Genomic DNA, 21673 nt, shown 5'->3' on the forward strand with positions numbered 1-21673 from the left:
CTGGGAAAATGTTCTCAATGGACAAAGCAGGTGAAGCTTGGCTTGTTTGGGGCTTCGTTACAAACTCAGTGATTTGAGCATTGGCGTGCTAAACCCAGGGTTGTGAGTTCCATCCTTGAGGGGGCCATTTAGGGATCTGGGGCAAAAATTGGGGATTAGTCCTGCTTTGAGCAGGGGGTTGGACTAGATGACCTCTTGAGGACGCTTCCAACCCTAATATTTAATAAATAAATAAATAAATAAAACTTAGCTTTGGTTGACTGGAGGGTTTTGTGAGTCTTTCAAATACACTTCGAATGAGTTATGGAACAACTCTGACCCTTTTACCTGGACTTGGTTGGGTTTGGATTTACTTCTCTTACTTCTTGTATCAGCAATAACTATGCTGACTCTAGAGTTTGTGTAGTGTTTATATTGTCCCTTTCATTTAACTATGTCTAACCAAAACTGGGTGGGTTTGCCCTATCGTCGGTACAGACATGCTCATGCACGCTTTTCTGTTTGGAAACTGCAGGATCTCACACAGGGTAGACGAAACATACCCTGGAACCAAACGATGGGTTCACACATGATGCTTAGGCTGTGAGACTGTCTTTGGAATGCAGTGGACTTTGATTTCCTGCACTCAAACTTTGGCCATAACTTTATTATACTGTTCCTAATGAGCGCATCTTATTTTAGCCCTTTGGGTTCAATATTTTTGGGGCCCAGTGGTGGAAGCCTTATATAGGTGAGCACTAACTCACATGAGAGGTCACATTAAGTTCAACAGGACTATTGAGTAATGACAGTAATGAGCTATTTGGGTTCCTTTTGTTGATTGCACATTTTTCCCTTCACATTGTTTGACATTTTCTGAACTTCAGGCAGTATAATGTTTAGCTTTGGATTCAGAACCCTCCACACTACCATCTTTACCCATAATGGCTCATCTCCTATTGATGCCTGGAGAGCTTTGGGCATCGAACTCCCTCCTTTGTGTCATCAGCACTTGCACATATAAATCTCCTACCACGGATAGTAGCATCTTCATGGAGCATTTCCCATCCTTTCACATTCCATCCACTGAGTTTCAAGCAAGACTTGCATGTTGGGGGTTTTTCCTGGTGTTGTCAGTGCTCCAACTGTGCAGGTAATTTTAGGAGGTGAAGACCAATTCTTGGTTTCCAGAAGGAGCTGGGCTCCAGCACCAAAAAGGAAAACACTGGATAAAGGATATAAAATATGGCAGAACCCCCTCACCCCCATAATTGCAGAGGGCTGATGGGACCTGTTATGCAGGATTCACTCCCACTCAGTTGCTATTAGTATCATTGTTTCTTTTGGGTCAGGAACAATTTTTCATTCTTTGTTTGTAGAGCACTTAGCACGATGGGGTCCTAGTCCATGACTGGGGCTCTTAGGCACTACCACAATACAATTTACAATCGACTGGCCCCCAGCTCTGACTTGTCCTGAAAATTTATCAGAATTCCTCCGGCAGCTCTTGACCGCTGTTTGGGAATGACATTCTGTCTCCCTGGATTTGTGCATGCAGTGTTCACAGGGTGCAGCATTCCCCTGCACTTCTTGTTCTGAAATGCTATTGAGTGTTACAGCAGCAGAAAACCAGTTGCTGCCTTTCATGGGGTGGCTGCTATTCAATGGTGATGAAGTGCTTCTATTTCCCGTACAATATGGTGAGGGATCCTAATGTGTGAACTGTGCTATGGAACTATAAAGTCATTATCCAAGAATGTATAGGAGCTTTGTATCAATGATGATGTTTCTTTTCCTTTCTGTTTACAGAGCTGCATGCTTTTGGGAGGCAGAAAGACGACAGACATTCCACTGGAGGGTTATCTGCTGACACCAATTCAGAGAATTTGCAAATACCCACTTCTCCTAAAGGTACCATTTAGCATAGAATTTCCCCAGCTGGCTGCTTTGTTCCTGGGTTGCTTCTGCAGATTTTCAGCCTTGGCTTGTGTGCACTCACTTCTGCCCTCCCAGTTTGCATATCTAAAAGTTAACTTCCACCCTATGTGCTTGAATGACTTTTGTAGGTGTAGTCAAAGGCTGGCTCGAGTCTTAACAGACGAGTGATTACTGCAGTGGTTTGGGTAGGTGGGAAAAGGAGATGTACGGACTATGTAATGCCGTTCTGCTTGAGAGTCTCTTATGCTTACTCAGAAGAGTCAGTGCTATTTTAGCCACTTCCTGAAAAGCTGTGATCAAACACAGGGTGTGTCTACACTACCCATGTTACAGCACGGCTGCGGCAGCACGGTGACGTGGGCAGTATAGACACGCTCTATCACTGGGGGACAACTCTCTCGGCGATAAAAAAACCCCACCTCTAATGAGCAGTAGTAGCTTTATCGCTGGGAGTGTGGCTCCCAGAGATAAAGCTCTGTCTATACTGGTGCTTTTCAGCGCTCAAACTTTTGTTGCTCAGGGGGATGTTTTTTCACACCTCTGCACAACAAAAGTTTTAGTGCTGAAAATGCCAGTGTAGACACAGCCACAGCCACAGCCACACCATTATTCTGAGGGTGTTGGATGGTCTCAGGGGACAAGTAATGGGCTACACAGGCTTTCATCTCTAGGTCACTGGTTTGAATCTACGTATGTCTATAGGGATTACAGCCTCTTGTTGTTTGGCAGCTTGTCTGAGATGTGTTCAGTTGTCTCAGCTCAGTTCCCAATGGACAGGTAACACTGCAAATACCACCCCTGCTGTTAGCACTAATTGGCCTCCTTGTTGGCAATCTTAGCAGATGAGCCAAGGAACAAATGGGCAATGAGAACTGCACTTACTTCTCATCCCTAGCAGTGGCCCCTCTAGGTCAGGACTGAGGCACATAGGCAAAGCAGGCCGGTGTGGGAGAACTTGCACTGCCCGCGATGTACCTGTTTTGTGGTTAAAACAGAAGTCGTGAGTCTCCTGGGCTGCCAGTCTCATGCCTTCTACTAGAATCACATTCATTTATTAATACAAAAAATAAAAGACACAACCGCCTTCCATCTCTAAAGAAAGGTCCCTTTGTGGGGAGTGAAGTAAGAAAACATATGTCCCAATCAGGGCTGGGGAAGCTGCCTTTGCCAGGCATAATGTTGTACCGCCACTGTATGCCACAGAATGCTACTGTACTACTGTGTCCATTAATCCCAAATGCGTGAAAACTATCACTACCTAGGTGTGGACTCCTTGCCTTTTTTCTCCTTTTATTAAACCTCTGTTTGTTTATTTAATCCTATTGTATTTTCTCTAATTCACCTCCCCTCCAGATACTTGATTGGAGTTTTCAGTGTCAAGTGTTTCAAACATGCTTTCCATTTGTGCTTGTGCAACTTTGCACACGCCCAATCACATGTACATGCTGGTTTTCACACACTATCATTTGTGGACACAACTGTTAGGATTTACACACACTGAACCAGTTTTGTGTGCAAACCAAGTGTGGGCTGAGTTCACATCAGGTTTGCATACACAAGAGAGTGTGAGCATAAATGCAGAAATGGAAGCCAATGAAGACTGCTACGAACATTTCTTCCTTACTAAAACAACGGGGAGTCCGGACGCCTCGTTGTTTTTGTGGATACAGATCAACATGGCTACCCCTCTGATACTTTCTTCCTTACTGCTAGCAATAGTTGGGAGAAGACAATAGCTTTTGTCCTACAGTGCCACCAGCTCTGGTGTACCTTTGGACATAATACTGGTCACATCTAGACCTTGTGAAGCCTGGTTTGAATGGTGTCTCAGCTCCTGCAATATATATATATATATTTGTTTATGTGGGATAGTTTGGGGAGGACTGGATGTCTGTTCAGTCTTTGAATTTACACTGGGACTGTGAGCAACATTACTGTGCATAGAAGGATGATTGCTGTGGTATCTGATAGGGTAAACAGAGCAGAGGAAGTGGGGATCTAAAAATGTGGTTGCTTTGCATTCCTGATCAAGGACCTTAGTAATATTTATGCTTCCTTGTTTCCACATTGTGGCTGGTTGCTTTATTGGTTCCCAGCTGTGTTTATCAGACAGTTAAAATGCAGAGTGGTAGAGACTGAAAATCTGAGGTTCCTTGGATTCACTGGAGTTTCCAAAGGATTCAAAACACTGGCCACACACAGGAGAGTAGTGACCGGATTCTTGCTCCTGCTCCACTCTCTTTGCACTGCTCAGGAAAGTTCCTGCAGGTTGCCTATATGGGGGAGTGCCCAGCAGGTGCAGAGCTTGTGGAGCTGGCTCCTACACCTGCCTTCGCATAGCATGGTGGGCATGTTGGGGACATGCTGGATGCGGATGGCCAGAGTGGCTAGTGTATGATATCGTCTAACTATCCCCAATTGGAGAATGGTCTCTGGGCTGTTTTCACCTATGACAGAGAATCAGTGATCTCCTCTACTGCACCTAGTGGAAGCTGGACATAGCAGAGAATCTAGCCTTAAAAGAGAATGAAAGATATTTCTTCTGGAAGGCCATTGGTTTTCTATGCCTAGATTTGTCCTGCTGCCTTCCTCCTCCCCCCGTTGACCTTTTCTTTCACTCAGACCACATGCTTGAAGTTTCTCTCAGACAGTTTAGAGCAGAGGTGAGCAAACTACGGCCCGCGGGCTACATCCGGCCTGCAGGACTGTCCTGCCCGGCCCTTGAGCTCCAGGCAGGGAGGCTAGCCCCCAGCCCCTCCCCTGCTGTCCCTCCTTCCCCACAGCCTCAGCTCGCCGTGCCACCAGTGCTCTGGGCAGCGGGGCTGCGAGCTCCTGCAGGGCAGCCTGGCGGCGTGGCTGGCTCCAGCCGGGTGACATGACTGCCAGGCCTGCTGCTCTGAGCGGCATGGTAAGGGGGCAGGGAGTCGCAGGGTTGGATAAGGTGCAAGGGGTTCCCGGGGGCAGTCAGGAGACAGGGAGCAGGGGGCGGAGGTTCTGCAGGGGTGGTGGTCAGGAGACGGGGAACGTGGGGGGGGTTGGATAGGCGTGGGAGTCCTGGGGGGCCTGTCGGGGGCGGGGGTGTGGATAGGGGTCGGGGCAGCCAGGGGACGGGGAGGAGGGGGGGTTGGATGGGTGAGGGGGGTTTTGAGGGGGCAGTCAGGGGGCAGAAAGTGGGAGGGGGGCGGATAGGGGGCGGGGGCCAGGCTGTTTGGGGAGGCAAAGCCTTCCCTACCCGACTTTCCATACAGTTTTGGAACCCTGATGTGGCCCTCAGGCCAAAAAGTTTGCCCACCCCTGGTTTCGTGCCTTCTGCTTTTCCATCCATGTCTGGTAAGTCTCGCCTGCTGAGTCAGCCTGTGCTGACTGGGGGTTGGTGAATTCCTAAGTCTTTGGAAAATATGATACTTTAACGTGGATTTCTACTAGTCTGTGTTGATCTATGGAGATACTTATCCATTGGCTGCAAGTTAACGACATGCGAATAGAAGTCTGTGTTCTATTTTAAAAGCCCATCAATATATTAGAACAGCATATTCTGCAAATATTAAAGCGAATCCTGAAACCTCAGTGCCTTCATTCAAAGACAGATGGGATATGTGCCACTATTTAAATACCATAGTTGCTATGGCAACATCTCAGACAGAGACAGACATTTTTGATTGTCAGATAGCAGTTCTAGTGATACGATGGAATTTTAGCACCCTCTCACTTCTGTTTTTCTTCTCTTACATAGCTTTTGGTGCATGGCATTGAGTGCTAGTGATGGGTTCTATGCCAAGAGATGGCAGTGCCTATGAATGGAATTTCCATAGGGCCAGTTTCTCCTGCTTTGCTTTAATAAAGAATGTGTTGCTTTATAAATGGAGAAAAGCGAAAAGACGTTTGAATAAATGCCTCTAAGCCACAAGTTCAAATCTAACCCAGCTCAGCTGCAACCTAAGTCATTCCACTAGGTGTTGATCATTTATTGGCCTTTTTTTAAATGGTCTGGTGGTTTCAATTCCTTCCCTCATACTCAGGTGTGTATGTGATAAAAATCCTAGTTGGCACTAATCTCCATTCTCTGAAGGCAGACTAAATACTGACTAGGCCTGGAGACTGAAATAGCCTCTCCTACCTAGAAATGGTCCCTCCAGGTCAATAGGAAGACACACTGGAAGAATGGGGTCAAGCATGCACTGTTGATGTCCCTGTTATGCCTGACTTCTGGATAGAGGACACCAGTGTTGCCAATGTAGAACTCTTCACCAGTATTAAATCTACTTATGAAACAGTAGTAGAGTGAACTGTCACGCATTATCGGGAAAGATGTTCTGGGTGGAAATTCTTATTTGTTGCATGTCATTACTTTATGGGGTTCCTTTCACATCCCAGTTAAATCACTGTTCATTTCTTAAAGTTTCATGGACATGAAATAGATCTACTGGAAAATGCTGAAGGCAATTCAGTGTCCATCCAGCAACATGTCAGCCTCATCAAGAGAGTCTATGTCATTAGTGGAAATGTCTTTCAGCTCCGAAAATGTCCTTAATCTTCAGAAGTTACACGTGTTGATAGTTTCTTAGGGGGATGAGTTTATGATGGATACATTGTGTGCCTTCCAAATCTCAGTTAATGCTACTGAGAAAAAATAAAATAAAAATGGAAAGTTTTAATACCAGTTCCTCAGAATTCAGAGTAACAGCCGTGTTAGTCTGTATTCGCAAAAAGAAAAGGAGTACTTGTGGCACCTTAGAGACTAACCAATTTATTTGAGCATAAGCTTTCATGAGCTACAGCTCACTTCATCGGATGCATACTGTGGAAAATACAGAAGATGTTCTTATACGTACAAACCATGAAAAAATGGGTGTTTACCATTACAAAAGGTTTTCTCTCCCCCCACCCCACTCTCCTCATAGAATCATAGAATATCAGGGTTGGAAGGGACCTCAGGAGATCATCTAGTCCAACCCCCTGCTCAAAGCAGGACCAATCCCCAATTTTTGCCCCAGATCCTTAAATGGACCCCTCAAGGATTGAACTCACAACCCTGGGTTTAGCAGGCCAATGCTCAAACCACTGAGCTCCTGTTGGTAATAGCTTATCTAAAGTAATCACTCTCCTTACAATGTGTATGATAATCAAGGTGGGCCATTTCCAGCACAAATCCAGGTTTTCTCCCCCCCTCAACACACACAACCCCACTCTCCTGTTGGTAATAGATAAGCTATTACCAACAGGAGAGTGGGTTTATGGGGGGGTGGGGTGGGGAGAAAAGCTGGATTTGTGCTGGAAATGGCCCAACTTGATTATCATACACATTGTAAGGAGAGTGATCACTTTAGATAAGCTATTACCAGCAGGAGAGTTGGGTGGGGGGAGAGAAAACCTTTTGTAGTGGTAAACACCCATTTTTTCATGGTTTGTATGTATAAGAACATCTTCTGTATTTTCCACAGTATGCATCCAATGAAGTGAGCTGGAGCTCACGAAAGTTTATGCTCAAATAAATTGGTTAGTCTCTAACAAGTACTCCTAGTTCCTCAGAAGTAGTCATGAGTGTTTCAGTCTTGGAAATAACTGAGAAAGAACTTTGAGTGATTATAAAAAAGCTGACTGAGTAAAACCAACTCTCCAAACCCAAAAATAAAGTTGGTGTTAATGCAACTTCCAAATAAAATGAAAGCTGCTGAACTGCAGTGATTGGAGATCGGGCTCTGTTTTCTCTTACTCCGAGGCCATTCTGACACAAATGTATTCCTGATGATTAGCAAAATCATAGGCCAAGAGTTATTCCTCCTTTCTCTTTTATTTTGTCTTTAACAAGAGCTTGTGAATTTCAGGATTTTCAGATAACCTAGACATCATCTTGGTATAGTCAGGTTTTACCCAATATTCTGTCCTCTCATTAGTCTGAGAAGCATTTTTGCCTTCTGATTAGATTACAAACTGGGAATCAGGACTTCTGGGTTCTCTTTTCAGTTCTACCACCAGGAGAATCATCTTCATCACAGGAGGGTGCTGTGAAGTTAATAAATTATTTGCAAATTGCTTTAAGCTCCTTAGGTGTACGGTGCTATAGATGTTTTTGTAAGAAAAGGAAAATAAAACCACTGAAGATGCTGAGCCTCTCCTGAGGTACTTGGCTATAGATAAGTAGTTAGTGTTGATAAGATGCTATGGAAATAGTAAGTAAGCAGGTATCACCAATATTTTCTATGATTCCCTGTGTGTAGTAGGATTCTAGTGGTGGATCCTCCTATAGTTTCTCATCTGATGAGGCCACTTGGTGTCTGAACCAATGCATAATAGAAATAGAGATGGAAAAGTGAATTCAAATGTTGATGATCGTTGCTATTTTAATGATAATTTAAAATTTCCTAGTTTGTCCATCAAATGCAGCAGCTCTAGAGATGAGTGTGAGCAGTTTTTTAATGTTTGCGTTGCTTTTCTTTTGAACTCTCCCCAGTTTTCCTATCCCAGGTGTGGAAAGGTACTCAAACCTCAACACAGGTTTCCAGCTTCTGTGTATAGGTAGAAAAATTCTGATACTACTATTAATGGCCCCCTTCCTCCCGATACTGCTTTTGCCTAACGTATAAGGGACTAAGCACAGAATTTGTTGGCTTGCACATTAATGATCCTCAATATAAAGTCTTTCTAATCTTACTTTCTATTCTTCTCTTTCTTGTTGGTGCTGCATTTTGGCAAAGGATTTAGAGTCTCTATTTGGGAGGTTGGCATTCAGACTATCCCACTATTCATCTGTCTGTTGACAATGAGTTTCATCATGTACATGAAATAACAGGGATCGTCTTTTAAGCATGGGATTGGGCTCAGTGAAGGCTTAAATTAAACAGGGAGAAATGTGCTGTCTATGGCAAGTGTTCTGATCCTTTAAGAGGAGAAGAAACAAAGACCCACACCACAGACCTTGGTAGCGCACACTCTGCCAATGAGGTGGAGTCCAGCATGGATGTGTCAGCTGGAAATCTCACTGAGTAAATATTAGTAGAAGATCTGTATTAAAGCAGCACTCTATCTGGCTGATAACAATCCTATAACTCTACATTAATTAGTGGGAACTGCTACACTTCTTAGGAGTAGAAGCAGCTCTTGTGCTAGCTAATCCCAGCGCAAAAATAGCCATTTCCCTCTAAGAAAGTGCATTTATATCAGTGAGAAGAGAACCTGGGGAAGTGGTGACCATGAGTTAATCACACCCTTAGGGGGTGGGATTAGAGGCATTAACCCCCTTCTCCCCTACTTCATACTATATCAGGAATGTATAGCACATGATAACCACACCCTGGAATCATCTGATCTCTGAAGGCATGTCACAGAGGTTATGAATGTTTCCTGTTTTATGCATATTCTGCTTAGGAGTTACTAAGTACCCAGCCAGACATTTACACTCAAGTCCCTGTCTATTTGTTTCTGACACGCCCCATAATATGCATAGCTATACAGAAAAGCCAGGGCAGTAATTATCTGTTGCCTCATGTGATGGAAGAGTTCTAGGTCCTGAGAGGGAAAGAAGGACCTGGAGGCAAAAGCTGAGCTGCCAGATTCATAATCCATTTGAAAGATAAAGCAGAACAATGAGGCATATGTAAACCCTAATGAATATGGTGCCTGAATTTTGAAATGGGGAATAATGAGGCCAATGATGCAGATACAGAGTGGGATGGAGCTAACTTCCCCTCTATTCCCCTCAGAGTTGTTTAAAAGACAGGACACCTCTAATTAGCCAGCATTTAATGTGTTACCATCTAACTTTCCCACTTTGGAGAGACAATGGGGTTGTATTTGGATTCATAACATTGCATCAAACATTTAAATTAATTCCCCTGTCCAGAATGAATTGAAATTTTAAAAACATGTGTTCATAAATGAATGATATACTGTTGTTCAGGGATGCTGTTCAATTTAAGAATCCCACCTATGCACGAAGTAATTTTTATCTGCTATTTTCACAAGTGATAGCTAAGATTCCTATCAATGAAAAAGAGAAAAATTACTTCTCATGGTTAATGATTGTTCACTTTGTGGATGTTACAGCACTTTGTGTATAATCAGTGATATTGTTTCTCCCACTGTTTGTGAGAGTCTTTCACAGAGCAGAAGGGGGGAAAATACATTTAAAAAATAGGATTATAAAATCACATCCATTGGCAGGCAGACTCAGGGACAGAAATGCAACCTGAAGTGACTTTTAACTTAAAAAAAAGAGAGACTAAATTTCAAGTTGACTGAGTGCAATATTATTATTATTATTATTTGAGTTACTTTAAGGAAAAGAATACAGAATCACACAAACATTAAAATCATGGAATCGTTTCTATTCATATTAGGTTCTGTTGCAAACATACAGTTTGGAGCTGAACTGTTTATTAATGCGCCTTTCCAAGTAGATTAGATCAGGAAATCTGCTGTCTTTGTTATCTTTATCTGTTGCCCTAAGCTTTTCAATATGTAGCCCACAGAATTCCCACCTAAAGCTATATTTTACATGTGCACTAGTGGGTTGTGCAAATCTAGGCAACGATTTGCATCTGCAATGAATGTGCAGAGTAGACATTCCAGTGTGGAAAATGTAGTGTATGGCCATAAATGTGTGTGTTCTCGAACATATGGAGGAGGAAGCATGGGAATATTTTTATGTGGATACTTGTAATTTTCAGTTGCAAAATATGTGCTCAGCTTTCAGTTTACAGCATACAACTAGAGATAATCATTTTGAGGGTGGTGGAGAAAAGGCTGGCAGAGACTTAATCGTTAAAAAAAAAAACAAGAGAGAACAGTTTAGCCGAATAACATCCTTTCTGCTAGGAAGTGTTACAGCTGGGCTTATATTTGAAAACCCCCATACTTCCTCTGTCTAAATAATCTGCATTGTTCTTCCCCTCAGGGTTTGTACCTTCCTTTAAAACGCACTTTACACTGAGTCCTCGCCACCCTATTTTCGTTTTAAGGTTATGGGGGCACGCACAATTAGTAGCACATGCTTTTTCTGCTGCCCGATGTTATGGTTTTCATCCTGCGTGATTCAGTTTTTACCCTTGGATTCTATCGGATGTTTGCAAATCTTTTAGCTTTGAGCTATGTGACCGGCATTTATGACTGAAATGCTTGACTTAAGTCGGAAATCCTTTTGCAGTGTTGCATGGTCCATGATTGGCATCTCTGCTTGTCGGGCATAGAGCTCTCTCTTTTCTGGGGCAAACCGCTGCACTGAGCATGTGAAGAATATTCAGAGTACAATCTCACCGAAAGAATGGTACAGTTCAAAAGAAAATGCGTGTTGGGCAGCACAGGCTTTCCCTGTGTGCACATTTCTTAGGCTTTCTTCGGGTTGCTAACTTTCTACTTGCACAAAACCCGAGCGCCCTTGCCCCCGCCCCCTGCCCCACCCCTCCTCTGAGGCCCCACCCCTCCTCCGAGGCCCCGCCCCATCTCACTCCATTCCCACCTCCCTCTGTCGCTCGCTCTCCCCACCCTCACTCACTCTCTCATTTTCACCGGGCTGGGGCAGGGGATTGCAGTGTGTGTGTGTGGGGGGGTGAGGACTCTGGCTGGGGGTGTGGGCTCTGGTGTGGGGCTGGGGATGAGTGATTTGGGGTGTGGGAGGGGGCTCTGAGCTGGGGCAGGGGGGCTAGGGTGTGGGGGGGGCGTGAGGGCTCTGGCTGGGGTTACAGACTCTGGGGATGAGGGGTTTGGAGTGTAGGAGGGTGCTCTGGCTGGGACTGAGGGGTTCAGAGGGCATGAAGGAGATCAGGGCTGGGGCAGGGGGCTGTGGTACGTGGGGGTGAGGACTCTTACTGGGGGTGCAAGCTCTGGGGTGGGGTTGGAGATGAGGGGTTTGGAGTGCAGGAGGATGATCCGGGCTCGGTTCAAGGGGTTCGGAGGGCAGGAGGGGGATCAGGGTTTGGGCAGAGGGTTGGGGTGCAGGAGGTGGTCGGGGTGCAGGCTCTGGGTGGCGCTTACCTCAAGCAGCTCCCAGAAGCAGCAGCACGTCCCACCTCCTGCTCCTATGCGGAGGTGGGCCAGGCAGCTCTGTGTGCTGCCCCATCCGCAGGCAGTGCCCCCACAGATCCCATTGGCATAGGCGCCAACTCCATGGGTGCTCCAAGGCTGGAGCACCCCTGGGGAAAAACTGGTGGGTGCTCTGCACCTACTGGAAGCTCCCTGCCCCGCCCCGCCTTAGCTCATCTCCGCCTCCGCCTCCTCCCCTGAGTGGCCGCCGCGTCCTGCTTCTCCCTCCCTCCCTCCCAGCACTTGTGCCACGAAACTGCTGTTTTGTGCGGCAAGCACTGGGAGGGAGGGGGGAAGGAGGAGGAACGCGGTGCGCTGGGGGAAGAGGCGGGGCTGGGGCGCAGATTTGGGGAAGGGCCCAATAGGGGCAGGGAAGGGGTGGAGTTGGGGCAGGGCCGGGCGATGGGGGGGACGAGCACCCACTGGCGCCAACGAAAGTTGATGCCTGTGCCCATTGGCCGTGGTTCCCAGCCAATGGGAGCTGCAGAGCCGGCTCCTGGGAAGGGGGCAGCGTGCAGCGTGCGGAGTCCCCTGGCTGCTCCTATGCATAGGAGCCAGAGTGGGGACATGCCGCTGCTTCTAGGAGCCACAGGGAGCCTGCCTTAGCCCTGTTGTGTCTCCAACTGGACTTTTAACGGAAATGCTATCCGGAGCCGCCAGGGTCCCTTTTCGACTGGACATTCCGGTTGAAAACCAGACTCCTGGCAATCCTACTTAGGCTCTGATATGTTTGCAGGTTAATCACAAGCAAAAATAAGCTTTTAGAATACAGTACAGAAGCTGCAGATGCATCTGTTAATATGGCGCTTTTATGTTGTTTCTTCCAAAAATAAGCACACAAATTGCCATTTCCAAATGAAGTGGTGCATATGTGTAGCAAAATAGGTTTGATTTCAGTTACATTGGGATCCAGTCCTGCTTGCATTGAATTCATGGAAGTTGTTAAATAGATTTCAATGAGCATCTGGTCAGACCCTAACTTTTTTGGGAAGGTGGTTTTCAAGCATGGTGCATGGAGGAATGAGATTATACCCATGCATCACAAGCAAAATTCATTGCTTTGTTTATTTAGATATCTAACGTTTGTTGCATGTACTAGCTTACACTTATAGTTCAGTAAATACATGGAGTGGCTAATCATTGTTTCCTCACTGAGTTTTAAAGCAGTCTTCTGTCTCCACTGCTGTGTAGTCAGAACATGGTGGGCTGCTATGGGTGGCATGTCTGTAGGGCCGTGCAACTGTGAAAGTGATGTTGGAGTACAGTGGAGGAGTGCCAGAGAGGGCCTGTCCTGTCAGACCCAAGGGAAACAGTCCCCTCTGTCATCTCAATTCTCTTAAAGAGGGAAGTTAATCTTAATTTAAATTAAAATAATGCATTTGAAATGATAGTTACTTTTCAAATGGAAGACAGAAACCCAAGGTCTGTGACTCAGACAGCAATGGCTGTGAGAAAAGCTCGGGCTTTTCAGTTCCCCAGTGAAGGCAGGTTTGGGAGAAAGTTGGTGTATTTTTTACTTTGTTTAAGGACTCCTGTGTGGCTGCATGCTTACTGCAAGCAGCAGCCTTACTTTCCCCATGCAAGGCCAGTAGTGCATAAATGATAATACGCAGGGCATTTGGCAGTCCTGACTCAGGCCAGGCAAAACATATATGGGATTTATGGAGGGTAGGACAGTCTATCCATGGTCGGACATCTGGTCACTGTCTATAGAGTGCTTTTCAGCATGCTGGCAAACGTTTACTCTGCGCATTCATAAATCTGTTGCTAAAATAAAAAAGCACCTAGCTGCCTTTCAGAAGTCCTGGGCACTGCCTTTCCAGGGGAGGGTTCAGAGTAACAGCCGTGTTAGTCTGTATTCGCAAAAAGAAAAGGAGTACTTGTGGCAATTTGTGCTGGAAATGGCCCAACCTGATGATCACTTTAGATAAGCTATTACCAGCAGGACAGTGGGGTGGGAGGAGGTATTGTTTCATATTCTCTGTGTGTATATAAAGTCTGCTGCAGTTTCCACGGTATGCATCCGATGAAGTGAGCTGTAGCTCACGAAAGCTCATGCTCAAATAAATTGGTTAGTCTCTAAGGTGCCACAAGTACTCCTTTTCTTTTTCCAGGGGAGGGGTATCTCAGAGCACAGGCTCAGGAGGCTCTCTCAGCTCTGTGCCAAGCTTGAGCGGGAGTTGCTTTTCTGTCAGTCTGTGGCAAGCCATTCCTTTTTACGCATATGCCGGCTGTGGAGATTGATCTAGCACACAGGCAGGCGTTCTGTTGGAAGAAGATGAATTCCTGTTTCTGTTTAGTGTGAGGGGAGTGGAGGGCCATTTTCTCCACCTCTCAATGATATTTCGGAAAGTATATAGAGAGCACTAATGTATACATATACATTTCCAAAGCAGCACTTGGGACTTTGAGCTGCAGAACACCTTTTATTAACTTTAATGAGAGTCATGCAACAAAAATGTCGTGCACCCCTTTGAATATGTGAGGCTGAGACAGATGACTGTAATGTATGACCATATTATCCTTTCCTTTCTTTTTGAACACTCATCTCCTGCCTTACCTGGAGCCTACAGGGAGTAAGAACAGCCCTCTCATGGGATCTCCTTCTGTGAGTTTTGATTGACAGTTATAGGCAGGGTGAAAACTGGGGAGCCAGCTCGTTTCCCTGTTGCATATGTTACCCAGTCTGGAAATCACCCTGGAGCCTAGGATAATTAACTCTACTCCCCTAATGGGACTCCTGGTTGTCAGCACAATATGCTTCCGCTCCATCATCCACCTGTCAACAGCCATTACTAGTCACCACTTATAATTTTCAGGAAGGAAAATTTGTAGCTGAGTGTAAGTTCCTAGAATAGCTTGTTCCATACATGATGCAAAAAGGGGCCCTGGCAAAAGGGCAATACGGGGTTTGATAAACTGAAAAAAATAATCCAAGGGAGTGAAATATCTGACTTTGTTCTTTAAAACTATCAGTTTTGAATTTGATGGTCAATTATTATTGCAAATCTGTATAGCCCTGTAAATTTACCTTCTACTGTACAAAGATGAATAGTCTCATTATACAGCACCCAACATATGAGAGTGAGAGAGCCCAGAAAATGCAATACCAATGCACCATGATTCTCATGAGAACAGTAGTTTAGCCTCAAGATGTGGATTTCATTTTAAAAGGTTACACAAAACTGATTAGTTAGTAAATAAGTAATGACAGTACTTTGCACTTCTGTAGCATCGGCTCTTAAACAATTTTGCAGAAATCAACGAATTTTATATCTGTATACCTCATACTCTTTAATGTATTTTTCCTCACAACAGCCCTGTGGAGTAGAGAGTGCTGTTATCCCCATTTTACAGATGGGGAACTTAGGCACAGAAAAGACTAAGGGTATGTCAAAAAACCAACCAACAAACCAACCAGCCCTCACGGTGCTTGTGCTACAGGGCTAAAAAAAGCAATGTAGATGCTCCTACTTGGGCTGGTGCCAGGGCTCTGAGACGCAGCTTCCTCACCAGGTTCCAGAGCCTGAAAGGGAACATCTACACTGCTGTTTTTAGTCCAGCAGCATGAGCTCTGTGAGCCTGAGTCAGTGGGCTCTGAGACTCACTTCTGTTTTTTTTGCAGTGTAGATATACCTTATATGACTTGTCCCTAGGTCATACAAGAAATCTGGAGGAGCAAGGAATTGAACCCAGGTCTCCTAGCCAATCTTCTACCCTAAATGGAAGACCATCAGTCTGGGTGTTGTAGCCCTGAAGTGACAGTTCTTAGCTCTGTTTGCAGCCCGCCCTGCTGCACTTAAGCTCACTCCAGCTTCCTTTCTGGAAATGTGGAATGAGGCAGCTCAGCAGCAGTTTACCATGCAGTCACAGAACTTAAAAACAACCAACGTCATGTGAAAAAGAAAAAGAATATTGAGAGAACGTGAAATATTCCAGCTGGGCTCAAAATGTGTCTCTTAAACACCATATTATGTATCAAGAGGAAACAGTGAATCTCACTAAGGTTTTTTTAATTTTTAGTCTTTTATCCAATTGAGGCTGGCAATAAAATAATATTGGTCTGCAAAATGATGAATTATGATTTGACAGTGGTTACACTATTTGCCAAACCCTAATCACTGGTGATTATCATCAGGTTCCAAAGTATCCCCATGGCTGTGCCCCAGCAGGCAGTGGCTAGCTGGGCTGCTCTGATCTGAACCATGTGAGTTGGAGTCTCTCAGGAATTCTTTACAGGTGACAGTTTGTTCATATTTATGTTAATCAGTCCAGACAACACACGCCCATTGACTACACTTCATCCAGAGAAGAACTGCTGAGCTCTTGCTGTTATCTGGACCTCTCTCATTGCCACCCTAGGTTCTTTGGTAGGGTTTTCCTTTCTGGGACCTCTCTGTGATCACTGTGTGCTTGTCCGGGGGCCACTAAGGCCTTTGGCTCATCAGGGATTGTCTAGGGGTTACAGCAACGTTGTGAGAGTCAGGACTTTTTGGTTGAGCCACTGGCTGGCTCTGTGACCATTGGTCAAGTCATTTAATCTTCTGTGCCTTGAATTCCCCTATGGTATAATGAGCACCTGCCACCCAGAAATGTTGGAAGGATGAATTAATGCTGTGTTCTTGTACAATGCCTTGCAACCCAGGATTTCCAAAGTTTTACTATCACTGTTATTTATAGTATTGCACATGGGGATACCCAACCTATTACCTGCACGTACAGGGCTAGATTTTTCAAAAGAATGCAGCTTCTGTCGGCTGCTGAGGGCAGAGCTGTTTTGAAAATCTGGACTATAGGTCTTACATCACGGGAGGTGCACCACTGACTTCAGTGGGAACAGGATCAAGCCCATAGATAGGGCTATCGTGAGAACATGTCTGTTTGCATATGTGCAGCAGAAAATAATTTATTTTTTATGTAATTATTTAATGCAATTTAGCGTGGTTCTTGTTAGCACCAAACATGTGACACAGCACAACACGCTTTGTATGTCTTTCCTCTTTTGACATATGTGATAAATGAAGCTGGGGGGGAGTAGCTCCCTTTTAACGAGCCAGCCAGTTAGCTATAAAATCCCTCTTAGTAGCTGCTCTCTACTTGCTTTACTTGTAAAGGGTTAAAAGTCACTGCGATGCATAGGTAAAAGGAAGTGTGTGGGCACCTGGCCAAAAGAGCCAATGGGAAGGCTATAACTTTTAAAAATTGAAACAAGACTCCCCTTTTGTCTGTCTGTTGTTGTTCTCGGGAAGAAGGAGAGACAGGGCTGAAACTATGCTGTAAGAAGCTTGGGGCCAAGTATGAAAAATCATCTGAATCATACCTAGAAACTGTTCACTTGAAACCCCCAGATATGTAAATAGATCAGGAAATGTTGAGGAAGATGCCATTAGGTTTATTTCTTTTTATTGCTTTATGGCTTGTGGACTCCTCTGTGCTAACCCCAAATGCTTTTGTTTTGCTTGTAACCTTTAAGCTGGATCTCAAGAAGGTTATTCTTGATGCTTAATTCTTGTAAGTGGGTTTTTTTTAAATCTAGCAGTAGCCTGAGTTTTCAAATGTATTTTCTTTTTTTTTGTTTTTAATAAAATTTACCTTTTTTAAGAACAGGAGTAGATTTTGTGTCCTAAGAGATTTGTGCACATGTTGTTTAATTAGCTGGTGGCAACAGCTGATTTCCTTTGTTTTCTTTCTCAGCTCTTCCTGGGAAGTGGGGTGAAAGGTCTTGAGGGTACCCCACAGGAATTCCCAAGTGCCCCTTACTGGGTTCTCAAAGGAGTTTTGCACTTGGGTGGTGGTAGCATCTACTCACCCATCAGAGAAAAACTGTAACCTTGGGAGTTTAATACAAGCCTGGAATGGCCAGTATTAATTTTTAGAATCCTTGTGGGCCCCCACCTTCTGCACTCGAAGGGCCAGAGTGGGGAATCAGCCTTGACAACATATTTATCAGCATGCAATGGCTGCACTCATTTAGCAACATAGCAATATAACAATACCCCTCCACTGGCTAACAGCCTTTCAGAGACCAGCATTTACAGCAGCAGACGTATGATTTTCTTCAATTGAACAAGCTCCTGAGTGCTTTTCTTATGCAACTGCACTCGAATCCCATGCTAGTGACAGGGCCTCACACATGTTTACAATGTACCTTTTTTAGGAACTAGCTAAGAGGACACCTTCTAAGCATCCCGATCACCAAGCGGTCCAGAATGCATTGCAGGCGATGAAGACCGTCTGCACCAATATCAATGAAACCAAGAGGCAGATGGAGAAGCTGGAAGCCCTTGAGCAGCTGCAGTCCCACATTGAAGGATGGGAGGTATGGTGGCAGCTCAGTGGGGCTGCTAAATCCCCTGTAGGCAGTTAATTATGCTGCATAGCACAAAGGACTGGAGCGCAATGACTCACATTGTATACAGGTACCTCTGCATGTCTTATGTGGTATATATAAATGAGGAACTTGGAAGTCTAGAGGATGAAACTGAAGGTGTTCTAAATTCCTCTTCCTACAAGTCTTGACTTTTCCTGGGAGCTTTCGAAGTTAACCCACCTGCCTTAATAAAAATTTTCTGTCTCCCCTGCCCTCTCCCCCCAAAACAACGACGAGCTAGGGCTGCTATGTCTATATTTGCTGTGATTAGGTAATTCAGGGAAGGGATTCTAGTGAAGTATTTATTAGTGGATGCTGGGAAGAGAACGGCAAGAGAGAGACTGAGAGAGAGAGAATGAGAAATTTGGGGGGAAAGGCAGTCTGGAAAGGAGCCATCCAGTGGTAGATTCTGGCAGTAGATTTAATCCAAAAAAGTTTGTCAGTTTTGTAATTTGATGTCTTTAGCCGAGGCCATGGGATTAGCAGTGCTGCAAACCCAAGGGAGATGTACAGTTTATTTTAACTCCACCATAGGGAGTTAGTGGTGTGAAATGGCTTCATGGGGAGATAGGAGTCAGGAGTTTCGTGTGCCAGACATTTAAAATATCCAGGCTGAGTGCTGCCAGCTAAGGATTCCTTCGCTGATGACATCTATCCAGAGGTCATGTAAACTTCCTCATGTTCGGACTTTTGGGTGTGCTCCAGGACTGTTTGTTTGTTTTAAACCTTGCTCATTTTCCCCCCGAAGGATGTTCTTGGCATCCAGCTGAAGACCTGAGAGCAACACAGATATCCAGCTGTGTGGTTTTTGGATAGCAAGCTCAGCAAACAAAGCCAGATAAAGTTCAGTACAGCAAGACTCTCAGAAGCAGTTAAAACCTTTACAGCGTTGATGTGATTTGGGGGTCAGTTAGTCCAGAGGCATGTCTTGAACTTTGAAGCCTCACTGGTGACTCTGCAAGTGTCCATGATGTCATATATAAAACAATATCTAAACTGCACATATTTTTTTAGGGTTTAAATAACCCACAGCAACATTGTAGGGAGGAGAACAGTTTGAGATCTGTTTATCTGCACTGTTGTACAAGAATGCTACCTAGGTCACTCAGCCCATCAGTTTGAAAGTTCAGAAGTGTTTTTCACTAGCAGTAAGCTATGAAATACATTTCTGAGGCTCCTACTGGTGGTTTGAAGGTTGCAGTACCTTCACATATTGTAGAAAGAAATCAATATTGACCGTGTCATTTCTTCTGATGTACATTTAAGCAAGTTGGAAACTGATTTGTAGTCCCTTACCCTGGGCTTCAACACTGCCAGGGTCTCACAGAATGATGTCACATTTGAGCAACGTAGCCATCCCTAGAAGTGATAGGGACTCAGATACCATTTGCAGTTCAGAACCATGTCTTCAGTTACATTTCACAGTTTATTCCCAGTGAGAAGGGCTCTCAACCTATGGCAACTTTCAACTTCTGGACTAAGCAAAATGTTTTCCTTTAACAGTGCAGTGATATCAGCTCCAGGGTTGGGTGTGGAAAGAGAAAAAACATGGACAGGTTTTCCCCTTCATTTTCAGTTAACCTTTTAATCACAGTCTCATCTTTAAAATACGAATTCTTCCCTTTCCAATGGTGTTGATGTGGCCCCTGAAATGTTAGCATCATGTATATAAGCTCCCTGCATCACTCATTCTAGATCAGGGGTGGGCAAACTGTGGCCTGCGGGACTGTCCTGCTCGGCCCCTGAGTTCCTAGCCAGGGAGTCTTGCCCCCGCGGGGCTTGCACCTGCCCACCTCCCAGGCTTTCAAATAAGCCTGGAAGGGGATGGTCAGGGGACAAGGAGTGGGGGAGGAATGGATGGGTCGGGTGTCCTAGGGGGCCTGTCAGGGGGCAGGGGTGTGAATAGGGGTCGGGGCAGTCAGGGGACAGGGAGCAGGGGGGGTTGGATAGGGTGTGGGGTTCCAGGGGGGCCGTTAGGGGTGGGGGGTCCCGGGAGGGGGTGGTCAGGGGACAAAGAGGAGGGGGGGTTGGATGGGTCGGAGGTTTTGAGGGGAGCAGTCAGGGGGCAGATAGGGTGTGGGGGCCAGGCTATTTGAGGAGGCACAGCCTTCCCTACCCGGCCCTCCATTCCGTTTTGCAACCCCAATGTGGCCCTCGGACCAAAAGGTTTGCCCACCCCTGTTCTAGATCAACAATGGCCTTTGCTTCTAGCAGGCTTAATCCACAACACGTACATTGTCAAAAAGCCAGCAAATATCACCTTGATATACTAGATAGGCTTTTTATGATTACCAAGAAAGCTGCATGGCTCTCTGGAGAATCTGAGAGCAGCTCAGTTTAAATTTGTTCATTTCAGTTTAAATCTGCACACCTAATTTGGGAGGAGCTCTACGTTTTCGATTGTGTCTAATTAAATAAACCAGGGCAGTTTTACTGGCATCCCTGACTCTGCCTGTCCTGCTGGATGTCCAAGTGGGGTCTCCAGTCTTCATCCCACTTGCAGTCTGCACTGCCATTATTATTTCCAGCATGTGAAACAGGGTGACATCTTGCTGCTCCTGTACTCTCTCTTCCTTTTCCTTCTAAGGGTATGGGTACCCACGCTATGAAATGCCTTCTTTGCTGTAGTTATACTGTAACCCTCGTGTAACTTCAATCCAGCTTATCATTGGGTACTGTTTTCATTTTTTAAAAGCCTTTTCTCACTTATGCCTCTATTTGCAACATATTCACCAAGTATTCTATGTTTCCTCCACAGCCCTGCTCAGTTCCATGCACAGGACAGAGTCCTGGCCTAATGTTGTTTCAATCCATTTCCGAGACATAATGTAATGATGGGATGCACTATACTATGTCAGGGACAGGGAAACAGCTGCACTTTGAGGGCAGGGTCTGTTTGCCAGGATGAACCCCGCTCACATTCATTTCTCAGTGGGAACTGTGCTAAATCATGGGCAGTATAATTTATAATTTACATGGGGCTTTTGTTTAGCACAGAACCAGTTCATACACTGTTTCAATTTAGTACATACTGACAATTCTGTAGGGGAGAGATGAGGTGGGTGAGGTTTTTATCTTTTATTGGACCCACCTTGTCTCTCTAATATCCTGGCACCAACATGGCTGCAACAACACTGCAAAGAACAATGGAAGATATTCTACAGTAATCAGTTAGGGACACCCCATATAGACTGTTTTCCCTGTGTAATCACTACATGCTGATACCCTAGGTTCCCCCCAAATCTGATATGTGCAGAGAAGCAAAATTCCCATCTTAAAAGAACAGCAGGAATCGTAAAGAGATGTGTTAATGCTGAGGCAGATCAATCATTTTATAATTGGCTGTAATTTGAATTCAGTGGGTTTTTT

The 21673-nt window shown here is 45.0% G+C and overlaps 1 protein-coding gene across 2 annotated transcripts in view; it reads left to right on the forward strand.

Moving 5' to 3' along the window:
• PREX1 (phosphatidylinositol-3,4,5-trisphosphate dependent Rac exchange factor 1) overlaps positions 1-21673 on the forward strand; it is a 224603-nt gene that overhangs the window by 109243 nt on the left and 93687 nt on the right. For both annotated transcript variants that reach the window (XM_073309488.2, XM_073309490.2), the window contains exons 5-6: positions 1789-1890; positions 18092-18253. In XM_073309488.2, the coding sequence (XP_073165589.1) occupies positions 1789-1890; positions 18092-18253 (264 nt within the window). The remainder of the gene's footprint in view (positions 1-1788; positions 1891-18091; positions 18254-21673) is intronic.

The sequence above is a fragment of the Lepidochelys kempii genome, chromosome 13 (assembly GCF_965140285.1).
Source record: "Lepidochelys kempii isolate rLepKem1 chromosome 13, rLepKem1.hap1, whole genome shotgun sequence".
NCBI lineage: Eukaryota > Metazoa > Chordata > Testudines > Cheloniidae > Lepidochelys > Lepidochelys kempii.